The 26,608-nt window shown below is 39.5% G+C and overlaps 1 protein-coding gene across 7 annotated transcripts in view; it reads right to left on the bottom strand.

Annotated features, from left to right (window-relative positions):
• Positions 1–26,608, bottom strand: part of INPP4A (inositol polyphosphate-4-phosphatase type I A) — a 1,931,511-nt gene that overhangs the window by 485,891 nt on the left and 1,419,012 nt on the right. For all 7 annotated transcript variants that reach the window (XM_044072185.1, XM_044072184.1, XM_044072183.1 and 4 more), the window contains one exon: positions 7,321–7,433. In XM_044072185.1, coding sequence (XP_043928120.1) covers positions 7,321–7,433 — 113 coding nt within the window. The remainder of the gene's footprint in view (positions 1–7,320; positions 7,434–26,608) is intronic.

Raw genomic sequence — 26,608 nt, forward strand, 5'->3', positions numbered from 1 at the left:
CCATTTAGATTCTTGACATAAATATAGAATGCTTTGTGCTTGTCCTTGGAATCTTTGGCAAGTTTATATATATATATATATATATATATATATATATATATATATATATATATATATATATATATATATATATATATATATATATATATCTATATATATATATATATATATATATATCTATATATATAGAAAGTTATGTACTCACCACACCATGACGGTCCATCTGTGTTGCCCATTTTCATTCTTCCTCAACTGATAGATTTCAGATCCGACTCGGCTGCTTCTACCAGATCCTTGGATCCAAATTCTCGAGCTCCTCCATTTACCTATGATGCCCCGCCAACCTTATATACCTCAAATTGAGTTTGCTGCCTCTACAGATAAAGGGACAACATCGTAAAGAAGTTAATTAAGAGAAGAAAAGGAGCAGTAGTTCAAACAAGGAACAATGGTTCAAAAAGAACTCTTGGGTCTTTCCAGAAGCAAAGGGAAGGGGGCAGGTGGGTGGGAAGTTGAACAACAATGAAAATGGACAACATAGATGGAACATTACGGTGAGTACATAACTTTATTTGATGATGTTCTTTTGATTCATTCCTCAACTGATGGCACAGAGTCCCCAGCTAGTGGAACCTTGGATGGCCCTCATGGAAGGATATCCCGAAGTACTGTGGAACCAAAGGCAGCTCTGTTCCTGGAAACAGAATCCAATTTTGTTATGAGCAATTAAAATATGAGCATTAATCCAAGCGTCAGCTGCACAAATGTCACCTACGGAAGCCCTTGACCAAAAGGCTGAAGAGACTGGCATAGACGTCGTAGGAATGAGCTCTAGGAGGCTTAGGCAAGGATACTCCTCTTTTAATACAGACAGAGGAGATACACTCAGTTAATCACTTGGCCAGTGTAACTTTGGAATCTGACCCAAACAAAAATCTGCCCAAAACAAAAAAAAGGTCAGTTTTCCTGAAATCATTGGTTTTGTGGAGGTAAAAATTAAGTTGTCTATGCACATCCAACAGATGGAGCACACACTCTTCCCTTATTTGAGAAGTTTGGAAAGAAAACTGTGAGGTTAATGGCCTGGTTAATATTGGACTAAGAAGCTACCTTAGGCAAAAAGATGGGTTGGTCCACAAGGACATCCTGTCTTTGTGGAAAACCAGGTGCGGAGACTTGGAAGATAAAGCCTGGAGTTCAGATAGTCACCTATTTGACGCTACAGTAACCAGAAAAATGATTTTCTAAGACAAAAATTTTAAATCTGACCTGGTTAAAGGTTCAAAGGGAGTTTGGATCAGGGCCTGAAGCACAACAGTTAAATCCCAAGGAGGAGGAGTATCCTTTAATGGAGGTCTAAGTAAAAAGGTCCCTTTGAGAAAGGCTTTATATAATTTTGAAGAAGCTAAGGTGGAGTTATTTTCACCTAGGTGGAAGTTTGAAATGGCAGCCAACTGCACTTTAATAGCAGAGAAGCTAGCCATTTCATTGAAAATTAAAGTTAAAAAATTCACGTATTGCCGGTACAGGGGCAGAAAGAGGTTGCAGACCCAGAATACAAATCTCTTCCATTTACTTTTGTAAATCCTTCAAGTGGAAGCTTTTTGAGAAGATAAATATAACAGACCAGGGAGGAAAGCCTGGGCTGTCTAGCAATCAATTGAACTGGAGAAACCATGTGGTCGGTTTAAAGTCTGTTATGTCTGGATGAGTCATCCCTGTTGGTTGAGACAGGACATCTGGATTTGTATCCAGTAAACAGGATGGACGTAGAAGGTGAAGCCAGAGGAAAGGGAACCAAATCTGACAAGGTCAAAAGGGATGATGAGGGTAACACTGCTCTTCAACCACAATGCTTTCTGTAGAAATTTAGGGATGACAGGTAACAGTGGATAAGCATAAAGGAGACTGGAGGGCCAATCATGGACTAGAACATCTCGCAGTGTCTTCCTCCACTGGGGGATAAAGGCAAATAACTTACTGCACTTGTTGTTGAGGGCAGATGCAAATAAGTCGCAGCATGGCTGCTCCCATCAACATTAAATTCTATCCTGTACTCTGACATTGAGAGACCACACATGAGGCATTGGAATGGACGTGTTTAGTTTGCAATCATGTTGGTTTTCCTCGGGATGCGGATTGGTATTAGAAAGTGACAGGGAGAGATCGTCCATTGCCAAACTCTCCCTGTTCTCAACAAGGTGTATAAGACTTGGTTCCTCCCTGTTTGTTGATGTACCAGACCACTGACATATTGTCTGTCTAAATAGCAACTGTCCCAGACGAGAGAGCTTTTTGAATGGCCTAGAACACTAGGAAAACTGCTCTCATTTCCAAGATATTGATATGTGACTTGGCCTCTTTGGGGGACCACATACCTTGGACTGTCCTTCCCATGTACACACCCTCATCTCAGTTGCAATGCATCCATAGCAACAGTGGCCATGGGAAGGAGGAGAACAAAAGGACAGCCTTCGCAGAGTTCGTTCAAATGAATCCATCAAAGAAGATACCTTTTGCATACCTGTGGGATCTTGATGGGGCAGTTAAAGGATGCTAAAGAATGGACCACTACACTGACAGTATCTATTGAAGAATCTGCATGTGAAACCTGGCCAGAGGAATGAGGGCGAAAGCAGCTGTCATGGATCACAAAGCTTGCAAAATCAGGCATACTGGAAGAGAAGAATTTTGCATTACTATCTTGACCCGGGGTCTAAGTGTCTGGATTTCAGCAGGAGGAAGACAGGCTATCTAACTGTGCCCAGACAAGTACCTATGAACTCCAGACTATGCGCAGGTGTGAATTGTGATTTGTTGTAATTAACTATGATGCTCAGATGGAGACACAACCGGAGCAAGTAGTCTCTTGCCTGTGGGAGTAGATGCCTTGGTGGGGCAGTTAGGAGCAGTCATCTAGGTATGGAAACACTCAGAATCCTAGCAGTCTCAAGTGAGCTGCTACTACTGCCATGCATTTGGTAAACACCATGGGGGCTGTGGTGAGACCAAAGGGCAGTGCTCTGAACTGGTAATTACTGGCTCCCAGCCATAAATGCAGATATATTCTGGAGCACCTGTTCATTTTGATGTTACAGTACGCATCTTGAAGGTCTGTCAACCACATCCAAATGTCCTTTTGCAGCAGATGCAGAATGGACTGAACCATGACCATCTGAAACCTTGAATATTGCACAAACTGATTAAGTTTGATGAGATCCAGTATGTCTCAAGTCCCCTGCCATTTTTGGCACTAAGAAAAATCTTGAATAGGTCCCAGATCCCCTCTGGTCTGGGGAGACCTTCTAGATCACTCATTTTATAGCAGCTATTTATTTGTAATGCTGCTGCTTCCCTCCGATTGGGTGCAACATCAGGAATTCCTGTCTTTCTTGAAGGGGGAATTTGGAAAAATGGTATGATATAGCCTCTGGATATAATTATCTGCACCCAATAATCTTTTTTATGGAACTCCAAACTCTTTCTTGGAGTGACAATCACCCCTAACTACCTCCAGAGGGTAGCAGTTGGGCATCCTTTCAGGAAGGCTGGTAGGACTTCTCCAAGAAGGAATCCTGGAAGCCCTGGTTCTGCGGGCTACCACTGCCGCTTGGGTGGTGTCTTCTGTTTGAGTTTGCCCCTCTGCTCTTGGCAGCACTATCACCTTGAGAGTCATAAAAAGGACCATAGGATTTATGAAACTACATTTTCCTACCACCCTACTGATTCCTTGAGAAAGGTCTTGAGTGGTAGAAAGGTGTATTCCCATGGCAGGCAGGGTCTTTCCCTCTTGCTCACATTTGGACAGTGTGTCCTTTACATTGGGGCTAAATAAGGAAGATCCATTAAAGGGAGCACTGATGAAAGACGACTTAAAAGGCTCTGCAAAATCACATAGTCACATCTAGGCACATCTCCTAAATGCTATTCCTGAACCTGGTGCCAGAAAGGTACCCTCTGCTGCATGGGAGAACAGCCTCATGGGTGCATTAGAAATCAACTGCAGGGTGTCCAGTTACGAGGAGACTCTATTTTGATCCTTGGCAGACACGGACCCAGAAAGACATCTGGAAAGTTCTTTAGTGAAATCTCTCTAATCTTGTAAAATGTGCCAGGTAACTCCAAGACTGGAAAGCTAAGGCTGCTGAAGCGTACACGTGTGACTATATCTGTTCATGGCTCTGAACTTCCTGTTAGGGGGATGGACAGAGGAGTACTGTTCCGCATCTCTTTTTTGGTGGCTGCCGACGCAACCATGGCATCCACCAGGACCCCTTGCTCCAGTGCGCCATGTACTTGGAAGAGTTTGTTAGGACATTTCATGATTGGCTCCACAGTATCTAGTTCTTTCCACGCTCAGCAAGAAATAAGGTCTATGACTTCGGCAGTCAGGGGAGTCACCCAAGAAGTAGTCTTGCCAGACCTGAAAGCCTCCAGAACACTGATTCCTCCTGAGAAGGGGTATTGTAAGACCAACCACCTTTATGTTTTAATAGTTCTACAATGTCTCCAAATGAGACGTCTTCTGGTGGAGATCTAGGGGACTCCTTCCCTTCATCAAAGTTAGTATCCTCATTCAGAGACTCCTGAGGGGAATCTAGGTATCGCCTTTTACATGTCCTCTTCCGAGAGATCTCCTCAGTGGGGTGGTCTGGGAAAGTATTGGAAGAGAGAGGATGTCCTGAGGTAATGACTGCAGACTTGATTCGGCTGGCTATCACAGTGTAATGGATGAATGAGGCTATGAGCAGAAAACTGAAGTAGGTATAGGTAGGGATGTCCTATCTCAAGACAAACAGAAGGCCCTCCCCACAACCTCAAAGGCAGACTGCCTTGGGAAACCTAAAGTCAACAGCAAAGGAGCAGATAATTCACAAACCATCAGCTCCTGCAGCCTCATAGGAACTTCACCTGAACTGTTCACTGCTGAAGCACTGAGAGGCAGAGACAGCTCCAACAGCTTCAGAGTCGAACCTAGCCCACAGGAACCGGCACTGATGCTTCCACTCCAACAGTCTTCCAGCTCTGAAGGGCTCGGGACCAGGAAACTCAGGAAAGCAACCAGCATTGAAGAACAGACTGTCTTCAGATCCAATGAGGATACCCCCAAGAAGGGTGTCAGATTAGAAGGCTCCAAAAGAGTGAGTCGGATCGGAAAAGGAGAGACCAAGGGAGAAGTAGACAAAGGTAGAGTCACAGATCCACTGGGAGTTGGAGCAGGAAGTACCCCATCTATATCTCAGCTCTGAGAAATGTTCTCCTCATCCTATCCACGTCAGCCTTGGATAAATTTCTGGATGATCTAACAGATGATGTGGAGGACAGTAGTCTTGAATGTCTGCAGGGGGATCCTGCCGTGAAGGGTGAAGGGAGCTGAGAAGTGACTGGATTCAGTAAGAAGGAAGATGTTCAGATCCTGGGCAATTCTGATTTAGTAGTAGTCTGATCTGAGGTGATTGGATCTGAATTGTTTAGACATCTTAGCTGGCGGCTCCAAGGAAAGAGCCAAAGAAGATGTGCAATCCAGTGACCTCTTGAAAAAGTCATTATCTTTAAGAGCCGAATCTGGCTTCCCCTTGTCCAATTTCCTAGAGGGGGTATGAGCTTCTGTTATGGAAGACAAAGAAGTAAAAGGGAGAAGGCCCTTCAACACCAGCTTGTTTCTCCTGTTAGTGAGAGCACTGGAATTGAACCCAGAGCAAGCTGCATCTAAATGAACAGCTCCAAAACATTGTACATATTCATTGTTTGCATTTGAGTTTGGGATTTTATGCTCACAGGTGATGCATTTTTTTAAATTTGGCAGGCTTGTCAGCCATACTACCTAAACAAAGTCCACAAAAGAATTACATGAAAAATCTCAGAATTTAAAGCTTTTTTATTTTAAGGAATAAAGAAAGCAAAGGAGAACAACTACCAACAATGGAAGTGCAAGGAGTACTCCAATAAGTAAGGAATAATTTAAATATGAACCTACCAACAATGGTACTGCAGAGAAGTACCAAAAAATGGTAGCAGCCACATAGAAAAAAAAAAAAGCTACAGAAAATTAGCAAGAAAACAAGGGAGGTAGGAGAAAATAAAATTTAAGTATGAGACAGAGGTGTTTGATCTTATCTCAAGATTATGTTACAAAACAACTCCCAAAAGCTCAAGAGCGACAAGATCGGCATCTGAAGCTGAATGGTGGTAAATGAGATCCGAGGTATGTTAGGTTGGTGGGGCATTGGGGGTAAAGGCAGGAGCACGTACGTTTTGGATCCCAGGATCTGGTAGAAGCAGCAGAGTCGGACCCAAAACTCATCAGTTGAGAAAGAATGAAAAAGGACATCAGATAATTACACACAAACACACACACACATATATATATATATATATATATATATATATATATATATATATATATACACACAGACACACACACACACACACACACACACACACACCACTAAACAAAGGTGGAAGGGCACAATAAACTTATTAGAGAAAAAGTATAAGTAGTAAATATAAAAAAAAAACTTATTTGTGGAGAGCCCACGCCTGAACAACAGAGATACATGTCTATAAGCAAAGGAGCGGCAAATGAGATCTGAAGTAACGTCAGGGTTTGCAGAGAGTTAAGAGTAAGGAGAGGAGCCTGAGATTTCGATACGTCTTGAGTGGCCAAAGTCCTGTAAGGCTATCATCACAGAATTCCTGAATTAGTTTGACTCTATCACAAAATACATCTAGATTGTTAGTCAGCTTTGGGCCACATTGCAATACTTCAACTTTACCTAGCCACATAAGCAATTTTTCTGAATACAACCCTATAGTCTTCAAAGGAAATCTGCTAACGTTCTGTAATATCATGATAAAGGGAAATCTGCAAATGCCTTCACTCATGTTTCTGCGTTATGCCGAGATATTTCTGCTGGGGTTGTACGTGAATCTGTTAAGGAACTTTTGCTTTTCTGTTTCTAAGTATCTAATACCTAGATATGAGCTAAACACATCTGATGTGTTTTGTCAACTCAAACATCTTATGACAAAGCTAGACTCTTTCCTTACGCTATACTGATAAAACTCAGTAAGGCTGAAACACACATACAACTAACTTGAGTGTGATTTCACGGCCTAAAGACTCTTGCATCAGTGTGAGATCATAAGCCAGTGAGTTAAAACATTATTTTGCTTCAGGAGTAGCTGGCACATCATCCATACTGCCTAGACAAAGGGAAGTTTGCGCATGGCTTTGTACATATTTTTCATAAGAAAAGAAAACCTTAGAATGGAAGTTTTCTTTAGTGTTTTTTGCCTTATAGAAAATATGATATCCACCTCAGCAGCCTGCCAAAGAATGTCTACATTCTTGCTTTTCCGTGCATTAACATTCTGTCCTAGAAATCTCAGAAGCTCAGGAAGACATGTCTGGCTGCGTGACCGAGGTAAACCTAAAATAAACAAATAGAAAAATAAAATGATTAATATGCAAGTATAATAAACCATCACTCTTCTGAATGCTTTTTTTAAAAATGATCAAGCCAATATACTACTGTATTACTAAAATGTTACATTCAATTTCAGATTAATATCAAAATGACTGCAATATAAAATATGAGAATTACTGCAACTTTGTAATTTCTTAAATGACTAAATTTTTTGAGCAAATTTCAGACAATTCTACCTGTTTAACTTGGTATCCATCAATTGTACCACTGTATAAGGGTCCAAAATAACAAAGAATATGAGTGTGAATATGTGTGTAAAAGTATACATACATACACATATATATCCCCCCCCCCCAACACACACACACACACACACACACACACACACATATGCAGGCAAGTATGCACACAGTCAACTCTTTACACACACTGGGGGTATGGATATGTAAAAACAGGTTCATTTTTAAAAATTAAATGAGAACAACCTACTTCAGCATTATAAAATTAATCTTAAGTAGTACAGGCATTATTTCCACAGTACCTTAAACGCTAGCCCTTGGTCTGTAGATGTAACTGCATCCACTTTCTTCCAAACAGGCTTAGCTCTACATACAGTCCTTCTGGGGCTGTAGGTTACTATCCATCCAGCATGTAGGTTATAATTCACAGCTGCATACTTCATATAGGCCTTCATTACAGCTCTTCACAAACTTTTCACCTGACTTTCCTTCAGACCACGTCCAACACAGGCACCAAATGGATCATCTAACTCTAATAATTATGAATTGTCAGGCAGAGCACCAACTTTAACTAACACCCTGCAAAAACCCAAAAGTATTTCAAGTCCCACAAACACTTTTATTGATATATGGTGACATCCACCCCAACCCTGGCCCCAATACTCTCATAAGCCATACCCCATCAAACCCAACTTCTAACTGTTCTAGCTCACCTTTCTCCTCTGACTCCCTCTGTATTGCTCACCTAAATATTCGTAGCATCAACAATAAAATCACACAACTCCATGCCTTAATAGATTTCTATGCCTTTGATATTCTCTGTCTCACTGAAACTTGGCTTAAACCTAGTACCAAAGACAACGAATTTACTCCCCCAGGTTATAGCACCTTAAGGCAAGATCGTCTTAGAAAAAGGGCGGGGAGTAGCCCTTTTATACAAATCCCAACTACAGGTAGCCTTAATTGACTCCTTGCTCCCCTCCCCAGCCAATGCTGAAATACTTTGTGCCAAACTCCAAGTTAATAAAACCAAGGCTATTTATATCATATGTTCTTACATCCCTCCAGGCAAGAACATTAACACACTAGAAAATATCCTAGGCTGGGTCTCCAGTAGCTTTCCCCAAGAAACCATAATCTTAGGAGACTTCAATATTGACTGGAACTCCTGCATATCTCCCAAACCCTCCATTCACATTAATCTCTTCAACTTTCAGCAAACCATTAACTCCCTACTAGAATACACAAATCAACCCACAAACAAACCACTCTAGATTGGATACTAGTGAACAACAATCCCCTCTCCTATAAAACAGGAATACTCCCTGACAATATCAGTGACCATCTCCTGACCTTTATCACTAAACAAAAATACTACAATCCCAAGCAAGCTACCTATCGTACCATACAACAAAACAGATTTTAACCTAGCATCCTTTCAAAACGAACTCAAAGAATATGACTGGTCAACTCTAAAACACCTCCCAATAGACGAAGCAGTAACCCACTTCAACAATACCTTCCTTCAAATTCTTGACCATCATGCCCCACCCCGCTTAATTAGACTAAGCTCCAAGGCTGCCCCATGGCTCTCCAAAACTACTAAGCAAAATATGAGCTAGAAATAAATTATGGACTAAATGGAGGTCCACACAAAACCCTACCGACCACCAAAACTTCAAACACCTCAGAAACACAACAAAGAAACTTATCTATCTGGATAAAAAAAACTATCACTTTAAATATCAACAAAACCAAAACCCCAAACAATTTTGGTCAGGAATAAACAAACTACTCCATCCAGGGAACACCAAAACTCCTACCCCAGCTAGCCTAGCCCAAACCCAACCTGACATAATAGCCAACACCTTCAATGACTTCTTCTCTCAAACAGTTGCCTCCCTGGCAAACACCATGTCTCCCCCCCTATCCCTCCAAATAACCCCTACCCAAAACAGCACTCCCATGCTAAAGTTTAATACTGTCTCCACAACCTTTATACGTAAACTACTATCTAAACTCAAACCCTGCACCCCTTCTGCCGACAAGCTACCAGCTGAATATCTTCAACTAGCTGCAACCGAACTAGCCTACCCGGTCTCCATCTTAATAAACAGAACTATAACTGAGTCCAAAATCCCTTCTTGTTGGAAAATCTCCCATATCATTCCACTCCATAAAGGAGGAAACTCTAATGAACTCTCCAATTTTCGGCCTATTGCCCTTCTATCTCCTCTATCCAAAATAATGGAACGCTGCATACACCATCAACTCTTACATCATCTCTTGAATAACAACTTGCTTGTAGACTCACAACATGGTTTCAGGCCCTACCACAGTACCTCTACTGCCCTTCTCTCCTTCACTGACATAATCAACAAAAATCGCAACAACAACCTGTTCTCCTCTGCACTATTCTTAGACCTCTCAAAAGCATTCGATATGGTCAACCATCAACTTCTCCTCTACACTCTACAATCCCTGTCACTTGACTCACTAGCACTACAGTGGTTTGACTCCTATTTGACAAACAGAAAACAAGCAGTCCTTTGGGACAGCCATCTATCCTCTCAACTCCCAGTGACTATAGGCGTCCCACAAGGGTCCATCCTAGGTCCCCTACTTTTCTCTATATTCATAAATAACCTGCCTACTTCCCTCCCTACATCCACTTGTATACAGTATGCTGACGATTCTACTCTCATCTGCTCTGCTCCATCCCCAGTTGAACTCCACTCCTCTACCCAATTGGTTTTCACAGCTGCAGAAAAATGGTTTAAACATATCTGTCTCCTCCTAAATCCCAAAAAAACCAAACTTCTACTTTTCACCCCAACCCTAAAATCCACCCCTATCACTTTTTCCATTGTGTCCTGCAATGGCACTATCATTAAACCTGACGATTCCACAAAGCTGCTAGGTGTTACCATAGACAATCAGCTAAACTTTGACCATCACATTGATTTAACTATCAAGACAGTAAATAAAAAGATAGGTGCCCTCTACAGACTCAAACCCTTTCTTACTGCCACATCCCGAGTATCCCTTGCTCAAACTCACCTCATCTCTACACTACTGTATGCCTCTCCTTCCTTTATCAACATTTCTAAAGCTAACCTTCAGAAACTTAATCTAGCCTACCATAGTATTGCCAGATTTGCAACTGGCTCTTCTTTCCATACTCACCACTGTCTTAACTTAAAGAAACTCAACTGACTAGAACTTCCAAATCTAATACTCCTACAGCAACTAGTCATGACTTTTAAAATTCTACATTACCCCTCCAACACACCCATACTGAACAACCTAATCACACCTTATAAAAATCTTAGTACACTTCGCTCAGCCAACAAGCTCCTAGTAACTACTCTCAAATCTCATAATAAAGCAGGTGACTCCTTATTTGCAAATACTGTCGGATCATGTTGGAATAAACTTCCCACTGAACTGACCTCCCTAAGCTCATGTTACCTTTTCAAAAAACAGATTAGAAATCATTTACAAAATCACTGGCTATGCCCATGCTCCAATCCTGACTGATAACTGCTATACTACCTGCTTTCATAGCTAACACTGTATATTATATATTATATAGTATCTCTCTCTTTGACAATGTTTGTTTCTTTCTTTTTAGTATGACAGTGGAGCTTTCCTCCTTAACCCTTTGCAGAAAATAGACACTTATCTGGCCTGACTATATCAGCAATACTATATATTCATTTGTACTTCGCTTTTTTTTTGCAGTCAATGTTTTCAATGTTTTCATTGTTTTATTGTTTGAGTGTTTACTTGATTTAGTGTTTTAGTTTCTTTAAACTGTATAATTAGTATTATAGCGGAGCTTTTCTCCTCGGGCCTCTGCTGAAAATGGACATGTATCCAGCCAGACTAGCCCGGTTAACAAATGTAAAATAAATAAAAAATAAATAATTTAACCCAAAATGATCTTGCCATTTGAGGAACAGATGTCCTGATCTCCTGTCTTCACTCTTCAGCCTTTTATACAAACTAATAGGCAACTAGTTTTCCATTACCCTGTCAAACACATTCAATTACCTCACTATTTACCGTGAGACCTTTAAAGACACAAATTACAGTTTAAACACACTGAAAGACATATACCGCATTTAACACAGCCAAGATGTCACAACTATCCCCTTCCCAACACAAATCCATCAGTTTTGGACTCTGTCAGACAGGTTACATAACCCAGGCAACTCATTAACATTTCTATTATGCAGTCTGGGGTTTATGCCTGATAGTACTGAAAAGGTTGGAATAAAAGTACCCCTCTGTACTGCCATCTTTGTATTTACTCCGCCATTGCAATCAGTGGGGTATTTGCTTAATAACTTAATACTAGGTTAAAGTGCCTGTCCAAAAGGTAATACTTTAGATAAGAGAAGGCCCATTTCACAGTCAAACATTTCTTTTCAATGGCTTAGTGTTTTTTTTTTCTTTCTCAATATTACTTAACTTTCAACTGATGCAGCACATAAGGTGTTCCTCACTTTGGATACCCAGGGACAATACATCTCAAAAACATACTTCTGAAGCAGCAGTACACAGAGTAAATTCCGTAGCAAAATCAGACATCCATAACACTGGTTCAGGACACAACAGTCATTTTAAGTTTAATAAATGTTCTATCTGCCTCAAAAGATCACTTAACTTTGACAGGAGCTTCTCCTTTTGTAAGATCTGTTGAATGATAGGCAATAGTCACAAAATTAAGTACAAACTTTCTACAGTACCCAGACAGTCTAAGGAAACCCTTCACTTGTTTTTAGTGGATGACATATACCAGTTTTTATAGCCTCTATTTTTCTACTTGCCATTTTTCACTCCTCTACCTATAAGGTACCTCAATAGTTGGCTTACATCACACCCAATATACTTTTTAACACTCACAGTCAAGCCTATCTGTTTTACAGATTCCAGCACAGCCTGTACATTTGATAAGTGAGACTCCCAGTTCTTTGAATGATCACTTCATCTGGATATACAGCAACATTCCTTAAGATGGACTTCAGCACTGGATCTACATCATACCTCTTAACCTGGAATCATCAAAAATCTGGACAAGACCCATGAAAAATAGGTACAAATCTGTACACTGATTAGCATAAAATTTACATAAAAATGATGTAACCCCGCCACTCCAATGGAATAGTGGGGTACCAGCTTTCAAACGCAAACTGAAGAATAGACAACCAAAATATGGCACCAGTCCCCCTGCAGCCATTCCAATGTCCCATTACCTGGCTATTTTGCCCCATTTACCATAAACACTAATGAGCATACTGCTTTACTTCTACAATGATTATTTGGATTTTATATTTACATTATATAGCACAATGCACAAACACTAATAGACACCTGCTAAACAAAGCAATAATGTCTCACAATCAAAATAGACTTAGCATTAAAACTTCTCTGCCCTTGAAACTCACATTAACTGAAACAGCATTGCAACCCTCACCGCATCCAAAGAAAATGCATCTGGCCAGTGGTGGATAAACACTACCTTTAAGCTGTTTTCAAATCATAGGTCCCTTACACACAAAACAAGAAACATACATGTGTTCTTTGATACACCTCCATGGCTTTATTAAATTATATTCCTTGGATAATACAGCACACTTGTTAGACTTGGAGCACATTTTACATTGATTTTTTTAACATTTTTCCAGTAGGCAATGAAACAAAATGGATGAACCAATAATGACAAGATTTTATTCCATGTACTATTTATTCCCTACACAGTTTCCTTTAACCCATCCCTTTATCATGTCCATTTCCAAGTGAATTATCCACTCAGCAACAACCAAAGTGCATGACGCTGGTGAAATTTACCTTCTACAAACCTATGTTTATGCACTATAAAGATCTCTAGACTGCCTTTCAGGATCCTGTCTATGACCATGTGAAGAATTTGTGTCCTAGACAGTATTTTGTCAAATACGTCCTACAGACATCTTTACGAAACAGGGATCATAGTATCCTTCTCTCTTGCAATATGCAGCAGCTTGATCTAAGTTATTAGCACAGAAATCAGTCAGAAAGAAAGTAGAAACTCAGTTGTGTTCACATGCAAAGATGTCAATACCAGGGCTGAAGACTAGTAACAATAACACATACAAAATAAAACTTAATAATCTAAAAAATGCGTCTTATGTAAGCAGGTGATACTACTGCATTTACTGATACTAAAGGTGTTTGAAAATGCATTCTTCAGTTATTTTAACAGGATTCTCTAAATAGTAGTAAGTCTGGATAACATAATATAACTTAACAAGGCTGTTAGCAGAACAATATTCAATTTGGCATTCAGAAAATTCTTAATTTGTGCCTTTTTTTCTGCAAATTACCTTGTCATGTTCAATTACGGATTATTAGCATATAAGAAAAAGAGAGAGGACAAGCTATGTATAGAATTGACCAACAGATGGCGCAGTTTCACAGCCACATAATAGAACTCTTGGGAACAGACTATTAAATAACAAAGCTCAGGGTCACAGCAGCTTACAAATCTCCAAGATACTGCTCCCCACCCCCAGCTCCCCAGTCGGAATTGTTTCCATAAGCAGTTCATTAGTTCAGTTGCTTTTCATTCTTGGTTAGTAAAAATGTCCACTATATGGGTGGGAAAGACCAAATCATAATGATTTCTACCTTACAAGGAAGAAGTTGCTTCTCTGTGCAAAACAGGCCAAAGTCAAAGATGCAGACATTACGAAGGGAAAAATAGAGATACGTATGAAACGCTCAGCCTGCCTTTCTCCCTCAGTATGTTAACAGTGTCAGGTAGATGCTCTTGTCTAAATAATCAGATGGGTCACGCAACTTGTTACACCATCGTCTGAGTAGCAAAACTGCGTGCATTAGTTGACAGCTTTAAAACCTACCTCACCTGATAGAAAAAGCACCTAAATTAAAGTTAGATAAAGCATTTTTATTGTAAACTGTATATTCACTTCGAGCCTGAGAACAAAGAAAGATTGCTGGATGATTCTTCAGTGCACCTGACCTCATTTCATTTGATTTGCAGTGTCTTTTGGATCAGCATTATAAAATGCATTATTGCTACCGTATATGTACCCCATTCTCAGGCTTAAATTCTAAGTCAGTAGATCGGCCAGAACAAGGAAACCAGAAATGCTTTACCCAGCAGCATCTGATGCAGATTGATGTTTCTCTCAGGCACGCTGTTTGCATTATCTGGTACCTAAAAAGACAGCTGATACAGTGCAACATAGTACAGCTGATACAGTGCAGCATAGTACAGAAGTACCAACACATGTTCTCTGCCTCACAGATGTACAGCAATTTTCAGGTACCAAAAAATACTTCATTCTGTAGAGGAACTTACATATATGAGCGTTGCAAAAGAACACCATCTTATGAATATACCTACTTAGAGGAATAAATGAAACACACAAGAACCATTCTATAGTCAAAAAGATAAAGTTTGTCAGTAGCAAGTAACTTAGAAGTGTTACCTTCACCTGTACACACAAAAAATGTTTTGCTCATTTGTTTGTTTCTTTATTTGCCATATAAAACAGGGCTAACCAACTGTGACCAAGACTATCCTGAAAAAAAAATGCCCACAGACCAGGGAAACTTAAATAGTTATAGAATGTACATGTAATCCAAATAATGCCAAAAACGCCAAAACCACTCTAACTCGAAGCCAGTAACACAAAACGAGATCCCAGACCACAGCTCCTCAAAGTGAAAAGTTTAATCAATGGAAATAAACCACCATTAACGCCTTTAAAATCATACACCAAACAGCGTTTTCGTCAAATTAATCGACTTCATCAGATGACCAGTACATTTGAAACTCATCTTTTTATAATAGCATCTATTAACTCATTTAATCAATTGATCAATTAAAAACACTTTCTTTTTTCTTTGACTGTCCATTAAAAACATAGTACAACAGTTGAAATGTAGAATGAATTACCATAGAAAACATTGTTAAAAAGTGCATGTTATACTTAAAATTAAAAAGTTTTTCACATAATTAAAATATTTATTTCGTCACTCTTGCTATTTACTAAGAATTGATTAGTGTCTTTTCTTAAATAAATTAATATTTGGTCTATGCATTATGAACTATGAAAAACTGATTGTTGTAGATCTTGTTAAAAAAAACTAGTATGTATGACAGTATAAAAAAATGATGAAAAAATAAATATATATAGGACATGTACAAAATTCAGTCTTCAAAGGGGAAATGTATATAGTATGTTGTCCATGAAGAAATATGTATGAAAAAAAAATATATATATAAAATAGTGACATCTTGTGGTGGAATACCATTATTACATCCTTTCTCTATAATTTAGCTGCTCTTAATCTAAGTAGTGGCTGTATAGAAACTTTATCATTTAACCCTGGATATTTATCTGAATTCAGGGTCAACTGCCACCACAACTCTCTGTATTCCACTCTGTCTTCCCAAGGGCCTCCCCTGATATCCTTTTTGACTTGTTCGATTATTAAAAATTTATATTTGTATTCCCTACATGTTTTGCTGTGTTTATAAAGTGCATTACTTTCTTTACCCTTTAATATATCATACATATGTTCGTAAATCCTTCTTTGGAGAGCTCTCTCCGTCTTCCCTATATAGAAGGAGTTACATTTTTCACAGACCACTAAATATATTATACCTGTGGACTCACAGTTAAAATAGTCAGGACTATATAACCATTTATTCCTACTTACTAGGAAGAGTCCTTCCTTATTTAAAACATGACAACACTGTCTGCAACGTCCACATTTGTATGTACCTGTTTTAGTTCTATTATTGCTTTTCCTATTGCCACACTTGGTTTCTAGGATATTACCTAAACTTCGGGAATTCTTGTATATAACTTTTTTAGGAAAATTGTCCATGCCTTCTATGTCTGTTAAGCATGTAAATCTATTCCATTCCCTAAAAAATATTTTTCTAACTTCATTGTTCAACCCATTGTATTCAAGGATCAAGGCCCGAGTGAAATCCTCACCCTTTCTGGGTTTCTCATAATTTAGATCTATACCACCTTCATTTTCCTCCCTTATTTCATCCGTACCAGTACTGCAATATAAAGGGGCAAAACTATCTTTTCGCCCTTTCTCCACTTCCTTCCGGATTCCTCTAATGAATGACATAGGATAGCCTCTATCTTTGAACATGTTTTCTAATAAATCACATTCGTTTTTGAAGTCCATATCTGAACTAGTCATCCTACTACCTTGGACAAACTGTCCTTTGACAATGTTTTTTTTGCAGTGTTTAGGATGAGCACTTTGATAGTGCAGATAGGAATTGCAGAAGGTGTCCTTCCTGTATATTTTGGTTTCAAATTTACTACCTACTTTGTACATTTCCAGATCCAAGTATGTCATTGTGTTTTCAGATATTTTGTGGGTAAATTGTAAAAAGCAGGTAGTGTTATTTATATATTTTATAAATTCATCTAATTTATCTAACCCTGCTGTCCATAAAATTATGATATCATCCAGGAATCTTTTGTAAAGAATCCAGGATGATTTGCATTCAGAATTTATAATGTATTGTTCCTCCCACTTGGCTAATACAAGGTTTGCATAGGAGGGGGCGCAGGCTGCCCCCATAGCAACACCTTTGATCTGTTGGAAAAACTCACCTTTGAAATAGATGTAATTATATTTTAGAACAAGGTCGATAAGCCATAGGCTTGCTAATTTATCTTTGTGTGTCATATTCCCATATTCAAATACAATTTCCTCTAACATTTCTTTCCCTTCCAAGTGAGGTATGGAGGAAAATAAATCAACAACATCAATTGTGATGAATAAAATATTGTCCTGCCACTTACATTTGTTAAGACATTTTAATAGGTCCCAAGAATCCTTTAGTATGCTGATTTTATTCATCCATATAGGTTTTAATTTAGAATCAACATATTTGGCTAATGTTTGCGTCTTGGAACCTTCAGCTGATACTATAGGGCGGAGTGGGGGATCCTCCTTATTTTTATGTATTTTTGGGATCCCGAAGATCGTGGGTATCCTAGGTTTATCAACTTTTAAGAAATAATAACTTTTATGATCTATTAATTCTTCCTGCAACATATTGTAAAGATCCAAATCAATCTTATTGTAGGAAATATTAATTTCATTTAGGGATGCAGATACGTATCTATCCTCTTCCCATAACAGGGAATACATCTTTCTATCATACAACATGTTGTCCATGATGGCGATACCTCCGCCTTTATCAGGTTTCATAACCCTTATGTCAGGATTATGTTTCATATCATATAACAATTCTTTCTCTTTTTTTAGTTATATTCTCTTCCTTGTTCCATTTATTACTACGTTTCCTAATTTCTCCTTCCAGTATTTTCTCCAAGTTCTTTAACTGTGGGTGAAGTGGGGGATTATAAGTACTTTTCCTTTTTAAACCCTCATTAGAACCAACATACAGATTAGGAAGGGAAATACTAAAGTTCACTTTCCTCAAAAACAGTTTTATATCCAAAATACTTTTAGTAACATCACCTTTACAGGAAGGAATAAATTTTAAACCTTTGGAAAGTAAGGTAAAATGTTCTTTTTTAATAGTAATTTTACTAAAATTGTATATGGAAAAACTGTCCCATGTATAACATTGTCCTACAGCTACTATCCGTCCTTCATTATTATCATCATTGTCAGGAACAGGGTGGGTTAGGAGGGTATTTAGTATCTCCCCCTCCCCCTTCTCCCTCCATTCCTCTGAAAATTTGAATATTGCGGTGCTTGTCTGTTCAGTAGCCTTTCAGACCTCCTTAGAGGGGGAAAGGCTTGGTCATAGTCCCTATCATACTCAGGATATGGTTCATCCCTATTGTCTGTTACCCCCAAGTTGGGCTCCATATCATGGTTGTCCCTTCTGTCCTGATAGTTTTGATAGGCACTATGCTGGTAACTGAAGCCTCGAGGCTTGGGGTAACAGGTTAAATTTTCATACTCTTTCACATCCCTTTGTAGTTTTTTTATTTTCCTGTTAATTATATCGTTATATTTTTGGTCAATGTCGTTTCTTATGTCATAATACTTTCTCTTTTCATCTTGTATTTCAAACAATAAATCATTATGAATGTACTGGTCTAACATTTTTATATTATATTATAAAAAGATGAGTTTCAAATGTACTGGTCATCTGATGAAGTCGATTAATTTGACGAAAACGCTGATTGGTGTATGATTTTAAAGGCGTTAATGGTGGTTTATTTCCATTGATTAAACTTTTCACTTTGAGGAGCTGTGGTATAGAATGTACATGTAGATATGAAAGCGAAAGGGACCTAGGTTACAACACAGCATAAATAGCAATGAACTTACAAATGCAACATGTTAAGGATTCTGTCTCAGAACTCCGAATCAATTATAGCATGAAGTTTATATGTTTTTATCATGTCTACACACACACACACACACACGCACACACACACACACACACAAAACTTCTTATCAGAATTACCTGTACTCTGTTCTGTTCTCGAAAACCATTCCCTCGGCTTGAGTTGAGCTAACAGCTAAGGAGTTCCATTCCTTCGCGACTTTCTGGAAATGAATGCATGCACGTAATTGTTTGAGCTGAGCTGAATTCTGACAGGCTGGCAGGCCATTCCACAGAGCTGATGTCATTGTGCATGTGATGACGTCAGCTCAAAGCTGAAATTCAAATAAAACAGCCGGGAAATTCAGAAATTAAGGAGTGCCACTCGGGAATCATGGCACCTCATTATTTGGACCCCAAAACTCGGTAAAAACACAGTAATTCTGAACGGTTAGGAGGTATGATCTACATACTGGTCAAATGACTACCGAAATAAACATTCAGGGGTTACATGGCCCATTTTCTTTAACAGAAAGTGAAAATGATATTTGCCAATGCCCCTTTGTCAAGTCTAATGTTGTTAATAATATGTTTTTCCTAAGTTGCAGCCCATTAACTATTCAGTTACAGAATCTAATGCTTCCATCTGTTTGTGAACCAGCAAAATTGGGCTTTTCTATTCATTCTGCGACTCCTCCATTACTCATAATTTAAGTATCTTTTGAATTTTTTTACTGCTTTTAAAACTCAGGTACTCTATAAGGCTTTAGACTAACTTTCATGTGTTGTCTTTGTGTTATGTTCTTTCAGTTTAGTATTTACACACATTTCTGAGAATGCTTCATTTCTCACCAGAAAATCTCTTAATTCCTGATTTTGTACTTTTGACAACGGTTCCTCTTGCTATGCTTAAAGTACAGTTTTATGTGGTCTATCCTGTATGAATTTCAGTTTGCAGACTAACCATGGAGCGTTGTCTTTTTACTGCTTAACTGCATCAATATGACAATACTTTCTCTAGCTTTCTCTTTCCCAACAGTCTAACTTTGCAATTGAATTCACCCTGCTATTTTTTTGGCACTTCAAAGGTGCCTTGACATCTAGCCAGAAATGCATTCTCATTGGAGGGCTCTAATACTAATATTTAATCTCCTGGGTTAAATTTTCTTAAAGCTGGCATTCTTGTTATAAACTTGCTATACAATATAAGACTTCTTTAGACAGTTGATACAAGAAAACCACTCTGTTTAAATACATATCACCTGATGCATTTAGAAAATATCAAGTTGATATATATAATATATAAAAGGGTATTTTCTTCCATTGAACAACAGATTATGAAAAACACAGAAATTAAATTGAAAAAGTTAGAGAGAGATATAAATGACTATAAAAATGGTACAGCCTACCCCAAACCACCACCTTCTCAGGCAAGGAAATTCACTGACCATACAGGGGCTTATTCTCTTGAACAGGAAAGAGTACGCCAAACTGTTAACACCCAACAAGCCGTACCAGATAATTGTTCTGGTAATTATACTAACATTAATCTTGTTGATGAAGAGGGGCAGGAAGAATGTAACAACTTTTCTTAAAATCAAGTTAACTGTTTTGAAAACAGAAACTTCAGGAATACACAAGAACACCACCATTTTTCCAACAACGGCCAGAACTATCGGCCGAAATACAACACGACAGCAAAAGGAGGCAGGAAAGAGGAGAACAAACTGAACAGACATTAGTTAAACCCTCCATTTTATTCAACAAAAGAGGGGACTTTAAAATATATAATTACTCTGAATATGACATAGACCCCAAACTTTGTGAACTTTTTAGTAGGGGTTTAACTTTTGTGCCTGACTACCATTTCAAACTACCAGAAACCTTGATTGACCTCAAGTTTTACACTCATAAACTTAACTTTAACTTAATTTTTGGTGAGAATGGACAAACAAGTGACCAATTAAGAGCATTTAGTATGTTTAATCCACCCATTGTTAGGATTATTTGAACAGCTATGTGAATCTGATTTGAGACATTTACAAGGAAACAACAGGAACGTAAGGTTGAACAACATTGATGACAGTGAAAATGAAGCTTTAAACCTTATTAAAAGTCTACCCATTATTTTATTAAAACCGGATAAGGGAGGAGGACTGGTCATTATGGACATTAGTGATTACAACCTAAGGATGGACTCTGTATTAGACAGTGGCATTTATTGTGAATCTAGTATCAACGAGCTGAATGGTGCCTATAAGAAAGTACACTGTTTTTTCAATGATTTGTTCATAGACAGCCTGATAGGCACAGACGCACTTAACTACTTGTCTACGCTTTGCCCAAAAATACCCAAATTATTTGGGTTACTGAAGTTACACAAAGACCAAAATAATCCACCTATGAGGGCTTTAGTTAACTCTCGGGATTCTATTACTTAAGCTAGTGCAAAATATGTGGACTCAATTTTGAAAAAGTATGTTGCAAAGGAAAAGCAAGTGTGCAGAGACTCATGGTCTTTTCTGAGTTCAATTAACAACTTTGAATATGATAAGAATGCTATGTTTCTGACAGTAGATGTTGTTGACCTGTATTTCTCTATCCCTCATGAGGAAGGCATTGAATTTGTTGTAGAAAGACTGTTGACACATGGTGCCAGTAACAGGGAAATCAGACTCTTCCAGGAAATTATGGATGTCATTTTGCAGAACAATTCTGTTATCTTTAACAACACTGTATATAAACAATTGGTGGGGGTGGTAATGGGTTCACCATGTGGGGGGAGCTATGCCAACTTGGTTTTAGCCAGCTGGGAACAAAAGATCATCTTTAGGAGTGAAGAATGGGCAGAGAGAATAAAAATGTACACGAGGTTTCTCGACGACATTTTTATTATGTTCAAAGGCACTGATCCTGAGGCCCTAAAATTCATCGAATATCTGAACAACAGTACAAGGTTCTTCAAGTTCACCCACACATTACATGAAAACACAATTGTTTATTTAGACGTTGAGTTAAAGAAAAATACTGAACAATGTTACATAAGTAGAATACACTGTAAATCTACCTACTCAAACACTATGTTACATTATAGGAGTTGTCACCCATCTTACCAAAAAAGATCTGTGCTAAAAGGACTTGTCCAAGCAGCACGAATGATAACGGATGACGACACCTTCACTGAGGAATGTGAGACGCTTAAACAGATGTTCTTAAGGAGAGGTTACCCAAATGGATTGGTCTTTGAGATACTTAAAGAAGTCCAACACAAAAGGAGATTAGGGTTTTATAAACCATTACTCAGCTCTACCAACATAACATTTCCTGCAGGAGAGGGTGACACAGACATAGTAATCAATAATTTAACTCAGGATGAAATACTGGAAACAAGAGTTACTGTCAGGGTACTCCCTAGCTGTTTTATTACTTCCTTTAATTTACAATCAAATGAAATTGAGTTTATTTAGAAAATAAATTGGAACATTTTTTCGACACAAGAAATTTTAGACAAATTAGGAGATTTTCCATCCTTTGTATATAGAAAAGGTAGGAATTTAAAACAGATTTTGGAATTGGAACCCCTGATAGTGAGTAGAACGGAAGGTACATATAAGTGTGAGAGTTGCAACTATTGTAAATACATTGCAACAGGAACACACTTTGAAATTGGAACAAATAAAGTAAAAGCAAAGGGTAGATTCAACTGTAATTCCAAGTCTGTTGTCTACCTTGCTACCTGTGCAGTCTGTCCAGCATTTTATGTTGGAAAGACAGACAGGCGCAAGGCATAGGGCTTACTGCACTGTTATAACTTGATATTACTTGTGAACCTCTGCTATCTCTGAAAAAACAAAAACAAAAAAAATCTTGCTTTTTTCCCACTTTTCTGAGATTTAAAAAAGTTCAGTTACAGGCTTGCTGTTCTTGAAATGTTTTGTAAGTTTCTGTGAGGCCATTTTTGCTTGGGCTAAAGGAAAGTCTCTCTGTTGATCAGTGGCAGTGATAAACATTGAGCTGCTTCCCTGCCCCCCCCCCGTGGGAGTGGTTACTGACTTGAAACTGTAGTTTTATTGGCCGTTTTGGGTCAATTCCTGGCTCTTTCCAGCCCCTGCTATCAAGCACGCTTTAGTGTGCTTTAGCGAGATTTAGCGCGGAGTTGCCACTAGAGCAGCATCGGGCAGCGCCGGTTTAACAAGGTTAAACTTTTTCTGGCTCCATAAAGTCTGTTCTTCATTTTTTCCCTTAGAACTGCTCTACTAGTAATCTAAACAGTATATCCCTTAACTAAATAGCGCAGCACTTGTTCCTAAAAGCTTTTTTTTTTTTTTCCCTCCCAAAAAAAAAAAAAAAAAAAAAAAAAGCTCAGCACTTGTCTTAAAAGCATCTTCTTTTCAGGTTTAGTACTTCTGTATTATACAAAGTCCCTCACTAGCAACCCCCCCCCCCCCAGGAGTACCCACTTCATTACTAAGTCCTCTCTTATTCAGTTACACCCCTAACTTCTTAATTTCTCTAGCATGTCGAAGGGCCAGATGCTGGCGTCCTCTCCTGTCCAGTTGGTGAATTTGGGAATATTGAGGCAATGTTACAATTGCCTCATGTACACAGACAATCCTCTCCTCCTCCCACATAACACAAATACTTGCGAGAGATGCAGCTATTTAGCCAAACTGGAGGCTGAGCTCTCTCAACTCAGGACTGGCAAGACCAGACAGGAGGAGAAAGCAACTACACACACCACAAAACCAGTCTCACATAAAGCTATCACAACAATGAATCAAACACATAAACACACAAAGACATACTCGGAGGCTCTGAGCAAAAATATACCTAAACAGCAGAGGCCTCCAAAGCAGACACCCAAGCAACTGCCACCTCATGAAACACCACAGGCACCACATAAACCACAAAATCAGTGTGCAAAGCAGTCACAGCCCTTAAGGCCAAATACAACACCAAACATACTTGTCATAGGTGACTCCATAGTCAGACACACTGACGTCCCACTCACCAGACTGGGTCACAGTAAGCTGCCTATCGGGCGCTAGAATCCGCCACATAACACAAGCACTCGGGTCACTCCACAGCAAGTACAAATATGACACAGTCATTGTCCATGCTGGTGTGAACGACCTGAGACGTACCTCCCTGGACTACATGAAAAGAGACATAGAGGAGCTCTCTGATTATGTAGCCCAGGCAGGTATGACCCTGACCCTGAGCAGTATCCTTCCTTCACCAAGAATGATTCCACAACATAGAGACAAGATGATCAGCTTTAACAATTGGCTTAATTTCTGGTGTCATTCAAAGGGGATCCAGTGTCTGTCTACCTGGGATGACATGCTTGACAAGCCATGCTGCTTCGCAAGGGACGGCTTGCACCTGTCACCCCTGGGATTCCGGATATTGGCTAAGGCTCTTGCCACCCCCATAGGGCCTTTTTTAGGCAAGGCTCAAATTCTAAACCTACCACCCTAGAAAACAAAAATGGGAAGAAACTAAGGGTAATGCTGCTCAATGCCAGAAGTCTAAATCTCAAAATGCACGCCCTCGAGGCCCTTCTAAGTATGGAGAACATCTATGTCTGTGCTGTGACTGAAACCTGGTTAAAGGCTCCTGAGAGCACCCCGGCACTATCAGGTTTTACCTCATATCATGCGTTCCGGCCCCAAAACCCGGACCACACCACAAAAGGAGGGGGTGTATCCATATTCATCAAGGATACCCACACCTCCAGGTTGGTGGCAACACACGAGGCATCGGAAACCATCCAGGTGCAATTAACCATAAGCAAAACTGCTCTACAATTTTTAGCATGCTACAGGCCACCCTCTCAAACTCAGGAACCCCACATAGCCTTCCTGAAGACACTGGAGGATATAAATGTATCTCCAAACACCATTATATTGGGTGACTTCAACTACCCGAATATAGACTGGGAACATTACTCAAGCCCCAACTTTCTAGCCCAAAGGTTCCTGGAGTTCATAAATTCAAATGCCATGGAACAACTAGTCACCGTTCCCACAAGAGGAGAAAATATACTAGATCTCATCATCACAAACATGGGGAAAAAATGCTCCACACCGGAAGTATATCCCTCATTGGTGAGATCAGATCACAAACTAATCTCACTGGAAATACACATCCCGCCCCCACCCCAAACAAAAAAGACCACAGTGAAGAACTTCTTTAAAGCAAACTTCACACTACTCAAGACTGGTGTGGTATCCTTCAAGGCCCCCGAGCCAGTGGAAACCACAAGCCAAGCTGCGGAAGCCCTTACAAATGCCTTCTACGAACACCTCCAGGACTGCATGGATCAGGCAATCCCTAATAAAATCAAGACTCTTTCCACCAAGGGCAAATGTCCAGTCTGGTGGACCCCAGCCATAAACAAACTTTACAATAAGAGGAGAAAGCTGTTACATGATAGAGCAAAATCCATAAAAGAGAAGACACCCTTGATCATTATTAGTAAAAAAATACGAGCACTCATAAAATCATCCAAGGCCAACTTTGAGAGAATAACTGCCATAGATTCAAAAGACAATCATAAGGCCTTCTTCAGCTATGTTAGAAACCTGGGTGGAAACTCCCAGATATGCTCAGAATTAGTCCAAAATGATACAAAAATCACTGAACCCACAGACATTGCCAACATACTGGCAGACAGGTTCAGTGCAAATTTCACCCCCCTCTCCCCCCCCAAAAGGAGAGATAACTATCCCAGCGGAGTGTAGCCTCCCAGACATCTCAAATGCGCAGGTGAAAGCTGCTCTCTCTAAAGCTAAAAACACAGCATCAATGGGACCGGATGGTGTCCCCGGCTGTGTGCTACACGAACTCAATAATAACTAAACCCGCACATAAGGCAGCTGTTTAATCTTAGCCTTACCACAGGATACGTGCCCAAGGAATGGCGTATGGCAACTGAGGTCCCACTCCACAAAGGCGGTGCCTCTACGGACCATGGTAATTACCGCCCCATAAGCTTAACAAGCCTGGTCTGCAAAGCTATGGAGAGGATCATAATGGAACTCATAACAAAGACATAGGGGACTTGCAGACATTGGACCCGACCCAGTTTGGCTTTGTCAAGGGCAGATCATGCCTTTTGAACTTGGTCGACTTCTTCGAAACAGTCACCAAGGCCATTGATGAGGGAAAGGCAGTCCCATACAGCCTACCTTGACCTTGCAAAAGCTTTTGACCCAATACCCCATTCGGGTATTATAGAGAAACTTACCAGCTTAAATGTAAACCCATATGTCACAAGATGGGTTGCAAACTGGCTAAAGGACAGAACCCACAGGGTTAGAGTTGCTGGCGCCATGTCAGACTCCAAGCCGGTCAGAAGTGGTGTCCCACAGGGCTCAGTCCTCGGCCCCCTGTTGTTCGGCATCTACTTCTCAGAAGTACAGGCAAACATAGAAGGACTATGGCTGACAAAGTTTGCAGATGACTGCAAACTGGGCGCCATAGTGGTAAGTACATCGGACACAGATATCCTTTAGAGGGGTCTCACGGAAACTGATAGCTGGTGCCAGAGCCATGGCCTGAAGTTAAAT

Source organism: Protopterus annectens, chromosome 5.part0 (genome assembly GCF_019279795.1).
Source record: "Protopterus annectens isolate FY-2018-M chromosome 5.part0, PAN1.0, whole genome shotgun sequence".
In the NCBI taxonomy this organism is placed as follows: Eukaryota; Metazoa; Chordata; order Ceratodontiformes; family Protopteridae; genus Protopterus; species Protopterus annectens.